At 38.9% G+C, this 19,468-nt stretch overlaps 1 protein-coding gene across 6 annotated transcripts in view; it reads left to right on the top strand.

The window, feature by feature from the left end:
- CAMKMT (calmodulin-lysine N-methyltransferase) overlaps nt 1–19,468 on the top strand; it is a 393,129-nt gene that overhangs the window by 329,736 nt on the left and 43,925 nt on the right. For 5 of the 6 annotated variants that reach the window (XM_041754705.1, XM_041754709.1, XM_041754706.1 and 2 more), the window contains 3 exons: nt 1,851–1,905; nt 2,966–3,029; nt 10,430–10,496. The exons of the other annotated variant lie outside the window; for it this stretch is intronic. In XM_041754705.1, the coding sequence (XP_041610639.1) occupies nt 1,851–1,905; nt 2,966–3,029; nt 10,430–10,496 (186 nt within the window). The remainder of the gene's footprint in view (nt 1–1,850; nt 1,906–2,965; nt 3,030–10,429; nt 10,497–19,468) is intronic. 6 annotated transcript variants of the gene reach the window in all.

Here is a 19,468-nt window from a genome sequence, read left to right on the forward strand (position 1 = left end):
AAGTTCATGGTGAAAACATGTTGCTTCTGAAAAGAAATCTGAATTGCCTTTGGGTACTAATATTGCACAGCAAGCTTTTTGCTATATGTCAAAGGCTTTTGATTTTCACTCAAGGCATTTTATTTCACTTTGATTTTGGGGAAACAAAAGTGAAGCTCCAATCAATCCTCCCTGATTGTGAAGGTCAAAAAAAAAAAAAAAAAACAACAACAACAACAAAAAAACACACACAACTGAACCACAATAAAGACATTCTTTAAACTTCTGCTAGGGAAATCACTACAGAATATTTGATAAATAAGTACCCCACAGCTATTATTTAAAGATGCCATTCCACCCTGGTTTTAAAGGTATTTTATATATCTAACAATATGTATTTGTAAAATATAAATTACTATTACAGATCCATGCTATGGAAATAGATGTTTTCAGTTGTCAATGTGCATTATAGATCACACCCATGGATGTGATTTAGGAAAAGGAAAATAAACCTCCTTTTATTTGAAAATTCTGAAGCTGTTTGGTAGATCCAGAAAATAAGGATTTTTCATTTTTAATTCTCATTTTATAAAAGTCATCCAATATCTACTTCCTGAATAGCGCATTATGATTCCAGACAAGTCATTAGTGATCATGGTGTGTGTTTTAACAATATATATTTACAAGATTGGGTCAATAATATGTATTTTTTAAAGCTCTGTGGGTCCATATTTACCAACCAGTCTATAATGGCTTTGAACAACTAAATACTCATTAAGTGTATTCCAGAATATGAATATCCTTGCTTGGCTTCTCCTTCCTCTTCCCTCTCTTTGCACCTCTCCCTCCTTTTCAATTCCCTCTTTCTGTTTCTTTTCTCCTGTCGAGGTAATAAACTTCCCAGGCTGGAAAGAAGGAACAATCTTAGGGGTTTAAGCATATGAAATAAGAACAGGGCAGTTTTGAATTTGGGCTACAGAGCTGCTCTGGGAGTCTGGCATTTGCTCTTATCGCTGTGCTTAAGCTTGACTGGAGCTCCAATCATGGAGCAGTGCGGCCAGGGTAAGAATGTCACACGTTGAGGGCTGATATTTGGGCACAAAGGGAAAGGTGAGTGCAGAGTGCCACACTAGACTGTCAGCTTTTACTCTGAGCCGCTTTACTTTGGAGCGGTGAAGTCAGAGCCCGGTCATTACTTAGGCCTGGGTTTGCTGGCTTAACCATATTATGTCCCTGCATTGTTTATTCACTGTGTTGTGTTGGGGTCAATTGTGATTTAAGTGTTAATTGCTAAATGCTCTTTGTGTAATTGTTCTTTATGGGGGCAGTTCGGCTTTCCAAAATGTTTCAGCGTGGTTTTTTTTCCCAAAAAATCCAAGATTGCATTTATTTGCGTGTGTGTATGTGTGTGTGCATGTGTTGTGTGTATGTGACTATAATATAGGTATATACACACTCATATATGTTCTTCATTTACTTGTCTAACTGTTTTTGAAGGAATGAATGTGGATTAACAGTGTTACCCTTTCCTAACAATTATCTTTCGCTACTCTAGCTAGTTTAGTTCTAAAAGACAGCGCCATTGACAAGGGAAAAAAAGGGAACCTTCTCAGATTTTTCAGCTCAGCGGTGGTAATGTTGCAGTGAACACTAATGAGGGAACCCCCACTGATTTGCCTGCTTTGTGACTTTTCTATTTCATAATTATTTTTAAAACGCAAAGCAACATGAGGTAGCCTAGTCATGTCTCCACAACTTCCTGGTAGCGCCGTTCTTACTGCAGATGGCAATTTGTTCTTGTAACATATATCTCTCTCTGACCATTTTCATCTAATTTGTATGGGTTCTACCATTTCTTTTCTCTCTTTCAGGGACCTTGCTGTGTGTGAGCTAGGGGGTGGCATGACATGCTTGGCTGGGCTCATGGTAGGTCTTTTCTCAATTCCAATCCCATTCAGAGGGAGGAACAAAAGGAAAAATGTTCCAGGGCCTCCAACGGCTGGGTCAGAGAACCGTCAACAGCATCAGCTGCGGTCAAGCTGCCGAGTCTTGAGAGACCTTCTAGATTGACTTACTTTCGGATCATATTGATTTTATGGTTGCCTCGATGAGCAGAAACATTTTACCTCAGTGTAGTCAATATCGCTTGTTGTGACATTCCAGGCCTCGCACGGTCTTTCTTTGCCATAGCAAAAGCATTTTTTTTTTTTTCAGATTATAGTCCCATTTGCTAAGATACAGGAATAGCCCAGCGAATCACAGTTGGAGCACCATGATATAGCTGCTAATGTTTTGCCTGCATTATTACACCAACAAACATGATCCAGAGCGCTCAGTAATTAGATTCTTTTGAATTAGATTGGCCATTCAGGAACGTCGTTCCCCATTCTCTGGGTTCTGAGTCATGTATTCAGGAGATATTATGTAGCAGCACAGTGCATTAGACAAGTTTTTATGTCTCTACAAATAAAAGCATATTGTTACACTGATTGGCATTTGACAAACCTGTCGCTCTTACACAATGTGTCGAGGTTACAGCCCAATGTGCGAGCATGTCAAAGCTCACAAAAAAATTACCCTCACAAAGCCATCTGCCTGCAATGCAAAGTTATATGAAGGGCATCAGGCAGTCAGACAGAAGCAAGCTGAAAGGCAGAGTGACAGCCTTGTATGATGGCTCTACTAGATAAACAGAAGCCCACAAATGAAAGCCTCTCAGAATACCATCATCCGCTGTCACAATGCAATTACCGAACAGAATGATAGCAAGATAGAGGCTCCCGCAAATGGAATGATAAAAGTATTGACTGATTTGATTGAATGATTAAAATAATGCAGACATAAAATGAAAAAAGATTGAAGATTGTTACAGAGAAATAGGTGAGGAAGCATGATACTGAAGGCTTGTCACTCCTGTCTTCACTTCCACACAGACAAGCATATTTGCTCATTGTTTGCTGTGCTCCTTTTTTTTTTTTTTTTTCAGGTTGCTATTTCTGCAGATGTCAAAGAAGTTCTGTTAACTGATGGGAATGAAAAGGCCATCAGAAGTATCCTTATTCAGATAGAAAACGGGTTTGTTGTGTTCACTCCTTTTTCCCGGCCGAGTAACAATTGATATAAAGAAAGACAGCATGGGGTATTAAAAAAGAATCCCCCCCACACACATGATAAGTAATTAAGAAAAAGTAGAAATATATGGAATTCATTGGCTACGACGGGTTTTTTCTTTTATGTTGATAGATTTTTACAGTCACTTCTTGCTAAAGGAGGCCATGATCTGTGGACGACTCAAGGCAATCAGAACATTTGTTTCATCATAGTTTTCAGGCGTTCTTAATGTCCTTTCATTTTCACTGAAATTTCCCAGTATAAAATTAATGATTGAATACTTATGATATCCGATGTTGCTTGCAAAGACTAACTTCCAGCTTCACATTCATTATTACCTTTCTTGGGTTTGATCTTGTCTGTATGTGTTAGGTAGCATTGGACCTACTCTAATTGCCGAGGGGTTACCAAGAAGCTCCCCGTTGGAAACAGCTATCAGCTTTTCATTATTTCCTTTTATTTAGGATTATAAAAGCTATCTCTTTTTTTTTCTGCTATGCTATTACAGCTCAAACCCCATTATATTAGATTATGCTTTACTAATATGTACACAGAGTTCATGAAAATTGAACTGTACTTTAACTAAGAAAGCAAGCATAATTTGTGGCTACTTTAGCAATCGAGCTGATTTGTTCAGGAGCAGTTAACAGCCGTTAGAAATTGAGAGGAGAAGTGGAAGATATATTTGCTTTGGATTTTTGGTATGCCTTACATTTACATTATGAAGGAGGCAATCTACTTATTTGAATGTTAGACCTCTAAAATGCCAAAACGGTTTTGATTTTTGCGGCTTCTTGCATAAAAGCCTATGTTTCGATTTTCTTTTCCTGCCTTTGCTATATCATTTTTTAAAAATAAAATTTCAGCAGCTCTATCAGGCTGTTCAGAGAGGAGAAAGGAGGTACAAGAAGCACAGTAGCTAATATTGTTCAGCAGCACTTGTGTGCTCTACAGAGCCCCACCCAGCTAATTGCCTGACAGACTTAAAAAAAAAAAATTCAGGAAGGAAAAACAGCCAATCACAACCCTGGCCTTTCACACAAGGGAAAGAGATCACAAAAGGTGCTTCCTTTTTTAAGATGCAGGATTTTAATCATGATCTTCAGACTGTCGCAAGTTTCTCAAAATATTCCCGAAGATGAGCCGATGTTGTTTCATTCACTCTGCTTTATTCTGAGTTATGCCTTGCACTATATCATTTCACTGCTCCTCCTCCACATGTCAGGGAACACAGAGAGGAAGTCAGGTATGCTGGCTCAGCCCCAGTGGATGATGTTTTTTTGGGGGGAGCGGGGGTGGGGAAGGAGGATTATTGGACAAGACAGGGTCATTTTAGCCACAGAAACTTTCAGATTGGCCGGCAACCTGAGGTTTTTCTCAAGTCAGCAGGTGTCTCATTTAATAGCATCAGAAACAAATTAGAACTTTTAGCAAACTATAGGAACATCTGTAGTCAGTATGTAAATTTAATTGTACTGAAATTATTATCGAGCTAAAGTACAGAGCTTCCAAAGAAGGGAAGCAATGCTAATGTCATTAATTAACACACCTTTGCTTTAAACAGCAAAGATGCCATGCCAGCTCTTGGAATCAGAGAGGAAATCTCAGATTCTGTATTCACTCTGCTGGCCTTTCAAAGAAATGATTGGTACAGCCCCCTCCCAAGAAAATGGATTTTTAACATTTGGTCCTCAGAAGCTCAGCCCTGAGAGTGCTTTATTGTGCTGGGTTTTACAATGGGTTTAATATAGCGGGGTGCCAAAGGGCAGGAGGGGAAGAACTTTACAATGTAGATAAAGTAGGTCCTTTCAGGATGCAGACCAAAACCGGTGGTGTGTTTCATTTCATCTCCTAGGACTCTCCTGATGGAGTTCAGTTTTTATCATGCAGTGGTTCTATGTTTGTGTGCCTTTTTCTTTTGTAACTAGATCTAATTTTTTTTAATTAAGAGAAAAAAGCGTGCCTAAAGCCTTAAAAATTGGCAATGTATTTTTTCCTGCTTTTACTACTAATGTTATTCTTGATTTGCTAACAGAGCTTACAATTGGCATCCGTTGTAAGCTGTTGTACTGAGTGAGGTTAATATGAATGAAATTTTCTTTTCTATCTGTGTGCCCACTTTCTGAAAGAATAACTAATTCACTGACTCACATACTGTTGATGCATATAGATTGAAACAAATTCATTTAAAAATTACTGTTTACATCTTTCCTTTAAAATTTTAGGAAGCCTAAATTATATGGCAGTTGTCGGATATTATCCAAAAATTACTTTCTAAAAAGTAAAAGTGGATGTCAACAAAAAAGGGGAGAAACATTGCCAGAAGCCAGAAAATCTCTAAGCAAAGCTGCTAATTATTCTTAATGGGCAAGATGAGCACATTAAGAAACAAATGAATACATCAGTGAAATGTAATTGAAAATCGACCTGGCAATCGCACATCACATCTGAGTATTGGCCTGTATATTATTCTCATCATTTTAAAAATTATTTTTGTTGTTCTTGGCATCCGAAATTTAATGAACCTAACTGAACCTTAATTTCCTAGTCTCTTAGGCTTCTAAGGTTCTGATTTTTACCCTTTTTTTTTAAAAAAAATAGCATTTTTGATATTTCCTTTTTATCTTCTATTATTTCTATTTTTTAAATATGTAAGGTAATGAATGGATGAGTTCTGAATCTTTATATCATAGAAGCATATCAGCCAGTTGTGAGGTTATTTGTAATCTTCCCTAAGATATATCAGATGGATTGGCTATGTCTTCCAGAGCTTTCTCCCTTGACCCTAGAAAGCTAGATGTTGATTTGAGATCTATTAAAGAGAGATCTCTGAAAAGAGATTAAGACGAGGTATAGGTGAGTGTTGTAAATCCCAAATATTTTCCCAAACTTGTAGGGACATGTCCCTGAGGTTCTCCTTGGTCCTTAAACTGCATTGGTGGGTCTCATCCAGAGCCCCCCTACCTGAGAGCTGCCCCTCCTTACAGATGCCATTTTATCTGTACCCAAAGAGAACAAAGGATACATTGGAAATGGCATCATTTGGTTCATCCAGTTCTCAACTTCACCAAAGATAGTTTGAAATGTGTTCCCTTTTCTTTGGCACAGCCCTTTTGGTGTAATAAAGGAGGAAATCTCCATGTGCCTATACAGAATAGTTACTAATGTTCGTAGCTGGTGATGACAGTGACAAAAGACGAGGGGGAAGAAATGGTATACTGAGTTATTATCGATGCTAAGCCTCTTCCAAATTGTAATGAATAAAAGTACAATACCTAGAGGTACACTCACTAATTCTCCCAACACAAGCACCCTGCCTCGACTCATCCTTAGGAAGCATCAGGCATGTTATCTGCAGACTGTGACAGTGCTTGGTGACCCATTGCTCATGCTCCCGATCCAAGCATCTTAGTTCCACAGCATGCACAGTCTGGATCATGACCTTGAGCTTAGGGTTCACCCCAAATTCATAAATCTCCTGTGCATTTTAAAGGAAATATCCCTGGGATCCCTGGGTGGCGCAGCGGTTTGGCGCCTGCCTTTGGCCCAGGGCGCGATCCTGGAGACCCGGGATCGAATCCCACATCGGGCTCCTGGTGCATGGAGCCTGCTTCTCCCTCTGCCTATGTCTCTGCCTCTCTCTCTCTCTCTCTCTCTGTGACTATCATAAAATAAAAAATAAATAAAAATTTAAAAAAAAGAAAAAAAAATAAAGGAAATATCCCTGACTTAGCATTATTTTATTTATCAACAGAATCTCTGACTTGAGTAACTAATAAATTAAGCTTCCTGTAGATTGTGTAGCCTGTGCTGTGGATGGTGGAGACCTTAGGAATACTAGGCCATAATCCCTCTAATATCTGTGCCAGCTGTACTCCTGGTTGCTTGCTGAGTCATTAATGGACTCTGTGTGCCTCATTTTGGGTAGGAGCTCAATAAATAGCTTTGAAAATTCAATTTAAATTAAGTAATAAATTAATCTAATTAATTAAAATTAATTCAACCACCATTAATTGCACACCATCTCAGGTTCTAAAAACATAGTAGTGGACAAGACGAACCAAGTCCCTGTTCTTGTTGGACACAGACTATGCCTTGACTGGAGGACATGGATACATGTGAAAGACACTGAAAATCTACAGGGCAAAAGTTCTTTGATTCCTTCCAGTTATTTAAATTCTGCAATTGAAGTGTCCACATAATTCATCTGAGCATCAGGGAGAGAAAATAAAGCTTGACTGCCAAACCTCATTTTAGTTATTCCCCAGCCTCTTCATCCCTTCAGAGCTTTTGCCTGAATTATTGAAAAAGATAATGAATTGACATGAATTAGGCACCTATATGTGTCAGGTTCATCCTATGTGGTGCTCCATTAAGCTTATAAAATAGGTATCATTATTCCTATTTTTGAGATGGAGCTCAGAGAGGCTAATTTACCCAAGTTCACACAGCCACTAAGTATCAAAATCAGCCTAGAAGCCAGCCTGTTTCATTTGACTTCAAAGCTTTTTTATTCAACCCCCCATTAAACTATTCCATTTCACCAAGACCTAGGATGGTTGGCTGAGTGTCATCTTACATTTTCCTCAACACCCTCAGGAAGAAAAGGCCTCTCACCCAAAAATCTAACAGTTGACATTGCTAATAGGGTTCAAAGCACCTCCCTGTCATCCTCTCAATTTTTTTGATAACAAGCACATTTAAGAATATTTTGCAGCCTTTAAGTTGGCAAATATTGCCACATCTAGCATTAAAAAAAAAAAAACTTTAGAGATTAAAATGAATAGGACTTACATTATAATTTCATGGTATCCTGCCCTCACCTTGGATGGTCCGATGAAAATAAAGGTAACACAAACTGAGAAAGTAATGCTCTGTGAATCACAATGTTATTATTAAAAATAACTTTCTTGCTTAAAAAACAATTCCAAGTCCCAAAATGTAGATGCAACTACTGACAAACATAGCAATCACTAATTGCAGGAGGAGGCTAATATTTTATATGTAATTAAAGTTAAAGTTACTTGTTAAGTAAACTATTACTATACAAAAATAGAGATTTTAAGAATAATACTCAACTGAACCAAAATTAAAAGAGAGCCCCACTCTTGAACTGTGCTTTTTGGGGAAGAAAACTTAGATGTAGAAACCTGGTTTATTTTAGCCACAAGCATAAATCCTATAGCTCTGGAAGCCCAGACAAGGACACTGGAGGTGATTGTCCTGTATCCAATTAATCAGAAATCATGTTAAAGCTTTCTTGGAACCCAGTACTTCCCACTGAAGACTTCCAGAAGTTGGGTACAGTGCAAGGAACATTATTTGGTCCATCCTGTTGAATAGTATCCTGGATATATTGATTTGATTGGATTTCCTTTATCACTCTGAGGTGACACAGAAAAATGACAAAATTTATTATTAGACACAGTGCTAACCAGAAGAACAGCCTCAAAATCTGATCTAAAGTGAAGGGTGGGAGGGCAGAGTATTAGAATATATCTCTTAAGATATTTTAATACACTATTGCCATTTGTTTTTCCCTTTGTACTTGTTTTAAGGTAAAACACCCCCAACCCATAAAATATATTTCCTTCCCAGCTTTAAAAATAAAGCAGCCTAAATACTGCTGTGAATTTTTTTCATGAAAAAAAAAAAGAAAGCAACTCCAGAATATAAATACGTATACTTGCTTCAACCTGACCACCTGGAGTCATAGGTTTATAAATTGTATAAAAGCATATAGCGTTAAGATGTTTACTAAAAATTATTAATAGGTTTTCAGAGTTATATAATTTAACTTCCCTGTGACTATTTTATAAAAAGTATTACCTCCACTAACAAAATAATATGTTTTGCTTGATAGATTAGTCATGTACTCATACGACGCTACAGGTGTACCAGGCACATTGTGGCATGTGGTTGGATTACGTGGGAACGTGGCGTAGGGTGTGGCCGGAGAGTGGGGGCGCTCAAGCAAAAACAGTTGTCAATTGACTCTTTCCTAATTTTGTTCTTCTCAGAATAAAGATGTCAGCTGTCCTTTTCTACAAGACATTTCATTTAGAAGACTTTCCTGAAATACTTTCTTCCTGAAATAGACAGAACTGTAGGCCGATGTGTCATTTTAGTTAATCAAAACAAGTAGGCAAATTAGTCTCTTTTATTTTTTTAATGAATGTAATTTAACGGTATTTAATTTGCATACAGGAAAGTTCACCCAGGAAAAAAAAAAGTCTGCATTATAGCACTTTTGTAAACCTCCACAAAGCCCTTCATTAGGAGACCTAATTGATTTTTCCTACCCACAACTGGGGGGAGAAAGCTATCACAGTACCTGCTTATTCACTCAGAGAAGAAATGGGTGTGCCTGATGTTTCAAGCAGAGATTTGGGTTAAAAAGTCCTGTGGCTCTGTTCTTGCAGGGGGATCTTGGCCACTGCTTGTTCCGAGCATTCAGGAAATCTGTTTTTCTTGAACATCGCTTGTCTGCTTGGTGTCCTCCCCATGGGCCCAATTTAGTTCAGCTTGGAGCCGTCACTGGAATTATTTTATTTCTTGTTTATTTGAACCTGCTTTATTCCGAAGGAGGGACTTTGAGGCTTTTTACAGTGACACATAGGATATACCATATAAAATAAATGAGAAAATGAGGGCAATTGAAATCAGAAAGCCAGAAAAATAGGATGAAGCCAGGATGACAGATCAGTACTGAAAGTATATGCCATGAGCTCTTGTGGTTGATAGAGTTAGGTCATCCGTGTGGTTCTGGGTTGCACAGGGACTGGAGCAAGAAGAGAAACAAGAACAGTTGTAAGATTTAGTGTCTAGAAGTTAAAGTAAAAGATCTCAGCTTTGCCCGGTGTTGGAACCTGACATAATTTTTCCCACAGACCTGCATCAAGATGGCTCTGTGTGGTGTAATGGACCAGCTCTTCAAAACATCTTTTCAAGAAATATGGCTTTTCTTGGTACAAGCCCTTTCCCTACTGACTGAAAGAGGCTTGCCTTTGGGCTTGTAGCTCTTTTAAGTAAGTGGGGCAAGGCACCTATGCAATAGTCATATTGGTGGTGTATACCCACCAACGCCCATACCCTGGGCCTTGCCTGCGTGCTCCTGGCAGCCCAGTGAATTAAAGAACTTGCCTGTGACAAGTAAGTCCACATTTGGAGGTAGAGCCAGGGCTAGACCCTTCTTCTCCTTCCTCCCACCCTACAACTCTTCCTTTCACACTGTGCTGATCCCATATGCAGTAAGAGGATCACCATGTTTGTGAGCCTTTTTGGGGCCAGGGAGTCAGTTGACAGTCACTGCAGAAGCTTTCTTAACTCTGTCCTTTAGACGTGAGAGACATCATCACAAGGAATCAGAAGGCTGGAGCATTTAAAACTCGGAAAATATCAAGCTGGTAAGATATCTTTCTGCATTAAAACATTCTGGTTTTCTGTATGGATTAGAATTAAAAATAATAATAGCTAACATTTACTGAGCACTTACTATGAGCCAGGCGCTGTTCTAGGTAGTTTTAAAATATCTTATTTAATGTTCAGAAGAACCTGTAACAAGGCAGGCAGGCATTTTCACTATCTTCAATTAATGCGGAAACCTGAAATGGTATTGAACCCTAGAATGGGAATGGTTTAAGGATTAAACCATTTTAGAGTTTAAGAGTGTACAGTCTGAGGCTGGGAGAAGTCTTCCTGGGACCTCCTGATGAAGGCTCTACTCCTTTGGTCCTCAACCTAAGGGCAATCTTACCCCCAGGGCCGCTTTCATTGTCCTGACCCAGGTAAGAGGATTGCTAGTGGCAGCTAGTTGATAGAGGCCAGGAATGCTGCTAACCATCCTACAATGCACAAGACAGTGCCCATAACAAAGACCTACCTGGCCCCAAGTGTCCATAGTGCCAAGATTGAGAAACCCTGCGCCAGTCATGATTTTAAAATAATCTAGGTATCCATTCCCATTTAGACTCTGTTCATTCTTATTCAAACTTGGAGAAATGCTTACCCTCAATCAAAACAATAGTGTTTTCTGTGATGCTACGTTTTCTTTTGCCCTGATGATAGGACCTAGAAGAGTGAGTAATCAATCATTTAGTACTTTTCACATGAAATAACTGTATTTGTGCATGTTTCATTTATACATTGAACCCCGGACATTAGGAGAACAATCTAATTTTTAACTGGTTATTTAATTTACTTCTTACTGTTAGTCTGTCATTCTTTGATATTTTGAGTTTTCTCTGTGTTGAAGATTTGTTATTAGAGTTTGGGGGGTGGGGAGAAGATGAATGAACCATAACAATGCTTAAGAAATCTCCAGTGGTCAACCTATTGAGATGAGGCCATGGAATGGAATAGCAATAATTAGTTTTTGTCTTAGGTCAGCTGGTGAAGGTAAGGAAGTGTCCATATACGTGTTTTTAAATCCTGCAGTAGAATGTCAGTGTAAGTGGCACAGAGGGTGGTGTACTATGTGTTTCTCATATAAATAACAAGGCCAGTTCCGCTTCCCAGAAAGCCTCAGGCAGGTCAGGAGAAAGAGCCATCCGTTACCTGTGTCTTCTTCATTCTTAGGGCAGCCTTTACTCCACAGTGTAGACTGTCATACCCTTCTGGGGAGGACTTCATTTGGGGATGTGATTTTCAACCTGGTCTTTTAGTTATCAATCAAAAGCACATTTTCTGTGTTGTCCTCATTTACATTTATTTAATGCTTAAGGTCATTTGTGACCATTTGAGTGTATTTCAGCATATGGAATCAGGGAATAATAGATTCAGCATCATGCTGTGAAGAGAGATTGTGTTTTTACAAGACATAATGTTGTTTACTGGGTGTTAATAATCACTAATTAATAAACATATCTAGATTTTGAAAATGTTCCATTTTGAGGAATAAAAGATGTCAAGTGTTTAACTTATGGAGTGCAACAGTATTTTCTGTCATCTCTTCATAAAATAATTAAGTTACCTAAAGAAGCAAAATGTCATTATTCAACACAGGATGTATCCAAAATGGCCTTTGTCTCTATTTATCTGTTCTCAAAAATACTCTCTCTAAATATATTGTTCTAAGATGTACCTGCACATATAGTCTATATGACAGTAGTCATTCAGGAACCTCCAAGATGAGGGGTTTGGGTTTTGGTTTTTTGGGTGGTTTTTTTTTTTTTTTTGTCTTTATTAATTGTGGTCAGTTTTTCCTTTTAACCACTGCAAGCATTTTGTCCGAAGTCTACTAAAGCACTTTGCCAGAAAACTGAGGGATGAGTCAGTCCTTGAAATACCTTGATCTCATATGAAGAAGTGACTTGACCACTTAACCTTCCAGAAGCTAAGAGGAACTGCCAACCAGTGATGTAATAATCAGCAGTTCCCTTCCTTCCACTGCTTTCCCACCCATAACCAGTACAATATGATGAGCACATTAGTTCCATGCAAGAAGAAATAAAAGGAAACTGTTCACAAAAGAGCTAAGATATAGTTCACTCTTCTTTTTTAGTGCCTCAATGCATATGCAGAATTTCTCCTCCAAATTGGAGGTGTGGAATAACAGTAGCAACAGATAACTGAGAAGTATTTACCATGGCTACAAAGCCCACCTGTGAGCCAATACTTCTGCTATTAAAAAGCACTTCAGGAAAAAAAAAAAAAAAAAAAAAAAAAAAAGCACTTCAGGGATCCCTGGGTGGCGCAGCGGTTTGGCGCCTGCCTTTGGCCCAGGGCACGATCCTGGAGAGCCGGGATCGAATCCCACATCGGGCTCCCGGTGCATGGAGCCTGCTTCTCCCTCTGCCTGTGTCTCTGCCTCTCTCTCTCTCTCTCTCTCTCTCTCTCTCTCTCTCTGTGACTATCATAAATAAATAAAATTTAAAAAAAAATAAAAATAAAAAATAAAAAGCACTTCAAAGCTTGACATGAAGTTTGGAACAGCTGAATGTCTCCCGTGACTTCATGTGCAAAGAAGCTGTAGCAACAGAAAGGAATACCCTGGTATGGGAACTGTGGGCTTAGGAAATGGTGGTTTTGTTTTGTTTTGCTTGAAAGATTTTATTTATTTATTCATGAGAGACACAGTGAGAGAGGCAGAGATACAGGCAAAGTGAGAAGCAGGCTCCCCAGAGCCTGAGGCGGGACTCAGTCCCAGGACCCAGGGATCACACCCTGGGCCAAAGGTAGACGCTCAACCACTGAGCCACCCAGGTGCCCCAGAAATGGTGGTTTTTAAGAAAGAAATGAGAAACCTCCCAGGATATGCACAGCACCCCAGGCTCCTGCTCCCGGTGCTCTGTGTGTGCTCAGTGACTCCCAACACCCCTCCTGCCTCTCAGCCAGGGTGGACTCTGCCTGGGTGGGGCCTGAAACTTATTCTCAGGGCCCTCTTCAGGAGAATGGGCTTGATACCTGACTTTGGCAAATATCACGGAAGCATTTGACCACGTGAGCACGTGTCTAGGGCTCCTTTTGGGCTTTGCAAGGAGCCTGTGCAAGTGAGGGCCCTGAACACTTAAGCTTCAGTAGCTCTGCCTTGAATCCACCCCTGGTCTCCTGATCACCACCACCCTTGTCTAGCAAAACGCTCATCCTCTAATAACAAACTTTCTTATTCCCTCTGTTCCACTTTAATCCCGTCTAATTGTTGCTGGGTGTGACAGACATGTTTGTGGAGGCCTGGAAGCTTTAGCCCTGGCCGAGAAAGATCTAGGATGCACGTAGATGAAGCATTATATCCATTTCGTCTCACAGATCTTAATGCAATCATTTGATGGTTCATTTGTGTGTCCATCCATGCAGCCATCCATTCATTTAACTAATAGGTCCAAGCTATTCTGCCTTGGAGAACATAAATATGGAGTTCTGGAGAGTAACTGGTGAACAAAGGAAATCGTGCTGCTAAATATAGCTAGAGAGTGGTTGAAAGAGCAAGGATATTTACAGCTTCTCAATTGTTAGGTTTATCTGAAGCTGTCTTCAAAACTCTGACTTTCTAATAAAGAAGCATTCGGAGCTTTTGACGTCTGCATGTTTCTGGGTGTTCCAGAATTAGTGAATGGCGTCATTCTCTGGTTAATATTAGTTAACAGTTACAACATTTAAAAAAATCTATCAAATATACCCTGCTGTGATACTAAAAGTAAGTTTCTGCCTAAGAAAAGAGTTTATCTTTGTGTGAAAATTGGTAGTGAATTTAGGCCTGTGACTTTTATTATTCTTTGATAAACCATTAATTTTAGTAAACTATGGAACTTATTATAACATTTAAGACTTCTTTATAACCCAAATTTCACCTTTCTGTGGGCCTCCAGGACTGGCTATTGGCCCCATTACCCTCCTACTTTTTAAGATTTGTATCTTTCCTGAGGCTCATTTTCTTTTAAAGTTTAAATCGGAGTATGAAAAATGATTTTAAAAATGTAAATCTCAAACCAAGTGAGAGCCATTGTATCCCCACTTGCTGTTTTTTCTAGGCCTTCTGCAGCCTACCGTCACTTCCTTCACTCCCCTCACTCAGTCTAGCTGTCTCTGCTTCCCCAGCATATACCTCCTCCGTGACTCTCTCCCACGGCCACCCAAGCCTCTGTACTCTCTGGACACATCTGGTCTTTCCCATCTCTGGCCTTAGCCATTCCTGTTCCCCTCCTCCTTATACTTCTAAATCCTTCGTTGTAGGATGGCTTACTTACCATTTCTCCTGCCTTTCTCCAGCCCTAATCTTGTCATCCTTTTAGTTTCTATAGCCCTTAGATTGGTCCCAGTTAAATATGCCATATTCTCTTATTGCTCAAAGCCTGTTGTCTTATTTTTGTGGCCATTATTCATTTTTTTAATAAATTTATTTTTTACTGGTGTTCAATTTGTCAATATACAGAATAACACCCAGTGCTCATCCCGTCAAGTGCCCACCTCAGTGCCCACCACCCAGTCACCCCCACCCCCCGCCCACCTCCCCTTCCCCCACCCCTAGTTCGTTTCCCAGAGTTAGGAGTCTTTTATGTTCTGTCTCCCTTTCTGATATTTCTCACTTATTTTTTCTCCTTTCCCCTTTATTCCCTTTCACTATTTTTTATATTCCCCAAATGAATGACATTATTCACTTTTTTAAGATTTTATTTATTTATTTGACAGAGAGAGAGAGGGAGAGGGGGAGAGAGAGTGAGAGAGAGAGAGAGAGAGAATACAGGGGAGTGGCAGAGGAAGGAGAAGCAGGCTCCCCACAGAGCAGGGAGCCCAATGTGGAACTCCATCCCAGGACTCCAGGATCACGACCTGAGCTGAAGGCAGATGCTTATCTGCCTCAGCCACTCAGGTGCCCAGTTCATTTCTTGACAAATATTTCCATCCCTTTCTGTGCACCAGGTACTGTTCTACGTGCTGGAGATGCAGTGATTGAACAACTGAGAAAGTCCCTGCTTTCTTGGACTCCACACTCTTTTTTTTTTTTTTTTTTTTTTTTTGGACTCCACACTCTTAACAGGGAAGACAGAAATTTTTCTTGAAGGCAAGGATTCTGCTTAATATATTTTTGTGTTCCCTGAAGCAATTAGTACACTAACTGTATCCTTCTTACAGGAGAGATTGTAAGATTTGTAGTTGGAGCACATTTTGAAAGACACGAATCCATAAGGCTTATGGAACCAAATAATTTTTAGTAGGAGAGAGTCAAGCTCTAGAGACTCAGACATGAGTTTATACATCAGATAGCTGCCTTTCATTTCAGGATAGGCTTCTTCTCAGGCCTGCACATGCCGTGTCTGTAGACAAACTGACATTGTAAGTAGGTGTTTATCTGTCCTTTGTCACGTTGAAGAGAAAGGTTAGAAGAAGGTAACCAAGATAAGGAGGCTGAGGGCTCTCTTTGAGAAATTTTCTGATAAACTATACGTGTTAGTGGGTCTTGCTACAATTACGGTAACAGAGTCTTAAACACTGCTGAGAATTCTAGAGGTGCCACAGTCCCCTTTCCTTCCATCGTGGTCTTGGACATGGCGAAATTAAATTACTCTGTGTACTTTCTATTGCAAACATTTTTTACTTGGCTGACAAATTTTAAGAAGGGTCTATATGCCCTATTATTTAGTGTTTTGTGCTGAAGAAACCAGCTCCCAACAAGCATGATATCCAGTTTCTGGTATTTTGATACAGTTCTCCTTCTTGTATTAAAATGAGCCAGATTTTAACATTTGGGGGCACTGCGTTTTTGTTTTTTTTTTAGACATCCTCTTAAACTGCAGCAAATTAAAAATTAAGGCCTTTTATTCTAGAATAACATTGTATCAACTCTTTGGACATGCAGTTCCCTACTCTTCACTGAGATCAAATTCTCACCACCCAAATTTGGCCAGGTTCTATATTGATAGCAAGATATGCCTATCAGACTACTAGATCCTCTGTGGAAATGCCTTCCAGTTTTAAGAGAAGAATCACTCCTTCATAGAAATGTGTATCCCCGCGATCCTGGAGACCCGGGATCGAATCCCACATCAGGCTCCCGGTGTATGGAGCCTGCTTCTCCCTCTGCCTATGTCTCTGCCTCTCTCTCTCTCTCTCTCTCTCTCTGTGACTATCATAAATAAATAAAAATTAAAAAAAAAAAAAAAAAGGGATCCCTGGGTGGCGCAGTGGTTTGGCGCTTGCCTTTGGCCCAGGGCGCGATCCTGGAGACCCGGGATCAAATCCCACATCAGGCTCCCGGTGTATGGAGCCTGCTTCTCCCTCTGCCTATGTCTCTGCCTCTCTCTCTCTCTCTCTCTGTGACTATCATAAATAAATAAAAATTAAAAAAAAATTAAAAAAAAAAAGAAATGTGTATCCCTAAAGTTACATATCAGGTAAAAACATCTTCATTTCCAAAAGATTTCTTCACTTTAGAATGAACGAGGGGCAGGACTCCTGGGTAGCTGAGTGGTTGAGCATCTGCCTTCAGCGCAGGGCGTGATCCCAAGGTCCTGGGATCAAGTCTCACATCAGGCTCCTCGCAGGGAGCCTGCTTCTCCCTCTGCCTATGTCTCTGCCTCTCTTTCTGTGTCTCTCATGCATAAATAAATAAAATATTTTTAAAAATAATAAAAAATAAAAAGAACAAGGGACAATCTTCAATTTTTAAGAGAATGACCATATCATTATCCATTGCTAAAAATAACATTTTACTTTGATAATAGTCTGTTTTCAGTTATTTTGCCATTATAAACAATGCTGCAGTGAACATATCTGTACCTGGATGTATGTTTGAAAGTATATCTGCAGAACACATTTTCAGAAGTGAACTTTGTTTATATGACTCTACCATAGTGTAAATTACAATTTTGTAATATATTTTCCTATCTGTTACGATTAGTCCCTTATCATTATTCTTTGTTTTAGAATTTTCTAAAATTATGTTGATATTTTTATTATACTGGCATTTCCATTGTGATTAAAAGAAATACAACTTACTAATAAGCCTTGACATATTTTTTTTTAAGATTTTATTTATTTATTCATGAGAGGCACAGAGAGAGGCAGAGACACAGGCAGAGGGAGAAGCAGGCTCCATGCAGGGAGCCCGACCTGGGACTCGATCCCGTGTCTCCAAGATCAGGCCCTGGGCAGAAGGCTGCAGTAAACCGCTGGGCCACCGGGGCTGCCCAAGCCTTGACATCTTTATGACTGATTCTTCCTAATCCAGAACAGGGCATTTCTTTTTCATTTAAGTTTTTTTAGATGTTCCACTCGCAACTGAAATCTTTCTTCATTTCTCTTGTTAAATTTACTTTTGGAAACTAGTTTTGTTTCTCTTGTCAATGAGATCTTCTCTTTCATTATACTTTCTAACTGGTTGTTATATGTACATAAATAAAGAGAGCTATAGGGTTTTGTATAGTAAATGTTCAGTCACCTCAATGAGTTATTATTTCTGCTAGTTTGTCAGTTTATTCTCTTGAGTTTTCCAAGTCAAAAATCCCATCATCTGCAAATGGTGATGATTTTGACTTTTTTCTAGTTCTTATACCTTTTCTTTTGTATTTCTTGTATAATTTTATTGAAAAGATAAGAATTTTCAAGGTGATATTAAATAATAGGCATTTTGAGCCCAACTTTGTTGGATGCCTCTAATGTTTCACCATTAGATATGCATCATTAGCATTTGAGTGGAAATATATATGATTTTTTTAATCTTGTTAAGGGAGTTTTTAATTTCCTTGTTTTTAAGAGATTTTATTACAAATAAATATGGAACTTCAGCAGATGCTTTTTGAGCGTGAATGGAGCTGACCAAATTGTTTTTCTTACTTCACCTGTCACTATGACAACTCATATTTAACAGGATTCCTAATATTAAAGCGTCTCTGTGTTTCTGGTCACTTCGTTATGGTGTCTCAATTCATCTCTTAACATGCTGTTGTGTATTTTAGCATGTTATATGAAATTATTTTTATAACAAGTTTTTTGAGATATAATTCACATACCATATAATTCACCAGTAAAAGTGTACAATTCAGTGGGTTTTAGGATATTCACAGAGTTGTGCAATCCTCATGATCAATTTAGAACATTTTCATCATCCCCGAAAAGAGTGACCCATTAGCCACTGCCCATTGCCCCTACACCCCCCCGCTTTTCTCCTTCCCAGCACTAGGGAGCCACTGATATACTTTCTGGCTCTATGGATTTGCTTATTCTGGACATTTCACATAAATGGAATCATATCATATATGGTCCTTCATATCTGGTTTATTTAACTTAACATAACGTTTGGGGTTCATTCATGTTTTAGCATGTATCAGGATGTCATTCTTTTTTATGGCTGAATAATATTCTCCTGTATGACTAGAACACATTTATTTTATTTTATTTTGATTCCAGCATAGTTAACATACAGTGTTGTATTAGTTTCAGGTGTATGATGTAGTGATTTAACACTTCATACATGCCTTAGTGCTCCCCAAGATAAGTGTACTCTTAATCCCCTTCCCCTATTTCACCCATCCCCCAACCTACCTCCCCTCTGGTAACCTTCTGTTCTCTACAGTTGAGTCTGTTTTTTGGTTTGTCTTTCTTTTTTTCCTTTGTTCATTTGTTTCTCAAATTCACATATGAGTGAGATCATATGATATTTGTCTTTCTCTGACTGATTTACTTCATTTAGTATTATACTGTGTATCCATCCATGATGTTGTTGCAAATGGCAAGATTTCATTCTTTTTCTGGCTGAATAGTATTTCATTGTTCTCTTTCTGGCTGAATAGTATTTCATTGTGATATTTCATTTCATATATAAACACACATCTTTTTTATCCATTTATCTATCTATTGATGGACACTTAGGCTGCTTCCATAATATGGCTATTATAAATAATGCTACAATAAATATACGGGTACATATATCCCTTCAAATTAG

The sequence above is a fragment of the Vulpes lagopus genome, chromosome 5 (genome assembly GCF_018345385.1).
Source record: "Vulpes lagopus strain Blue_001 chromosome 5, ASM1834538v1, whole genome shotgun sequence".
Lineage (NCBI taxonomy): Eukaryota > Metazoa > Chordata > Mammalia > Carnivora > Canidae > Vulpes > Vulpes lagopus.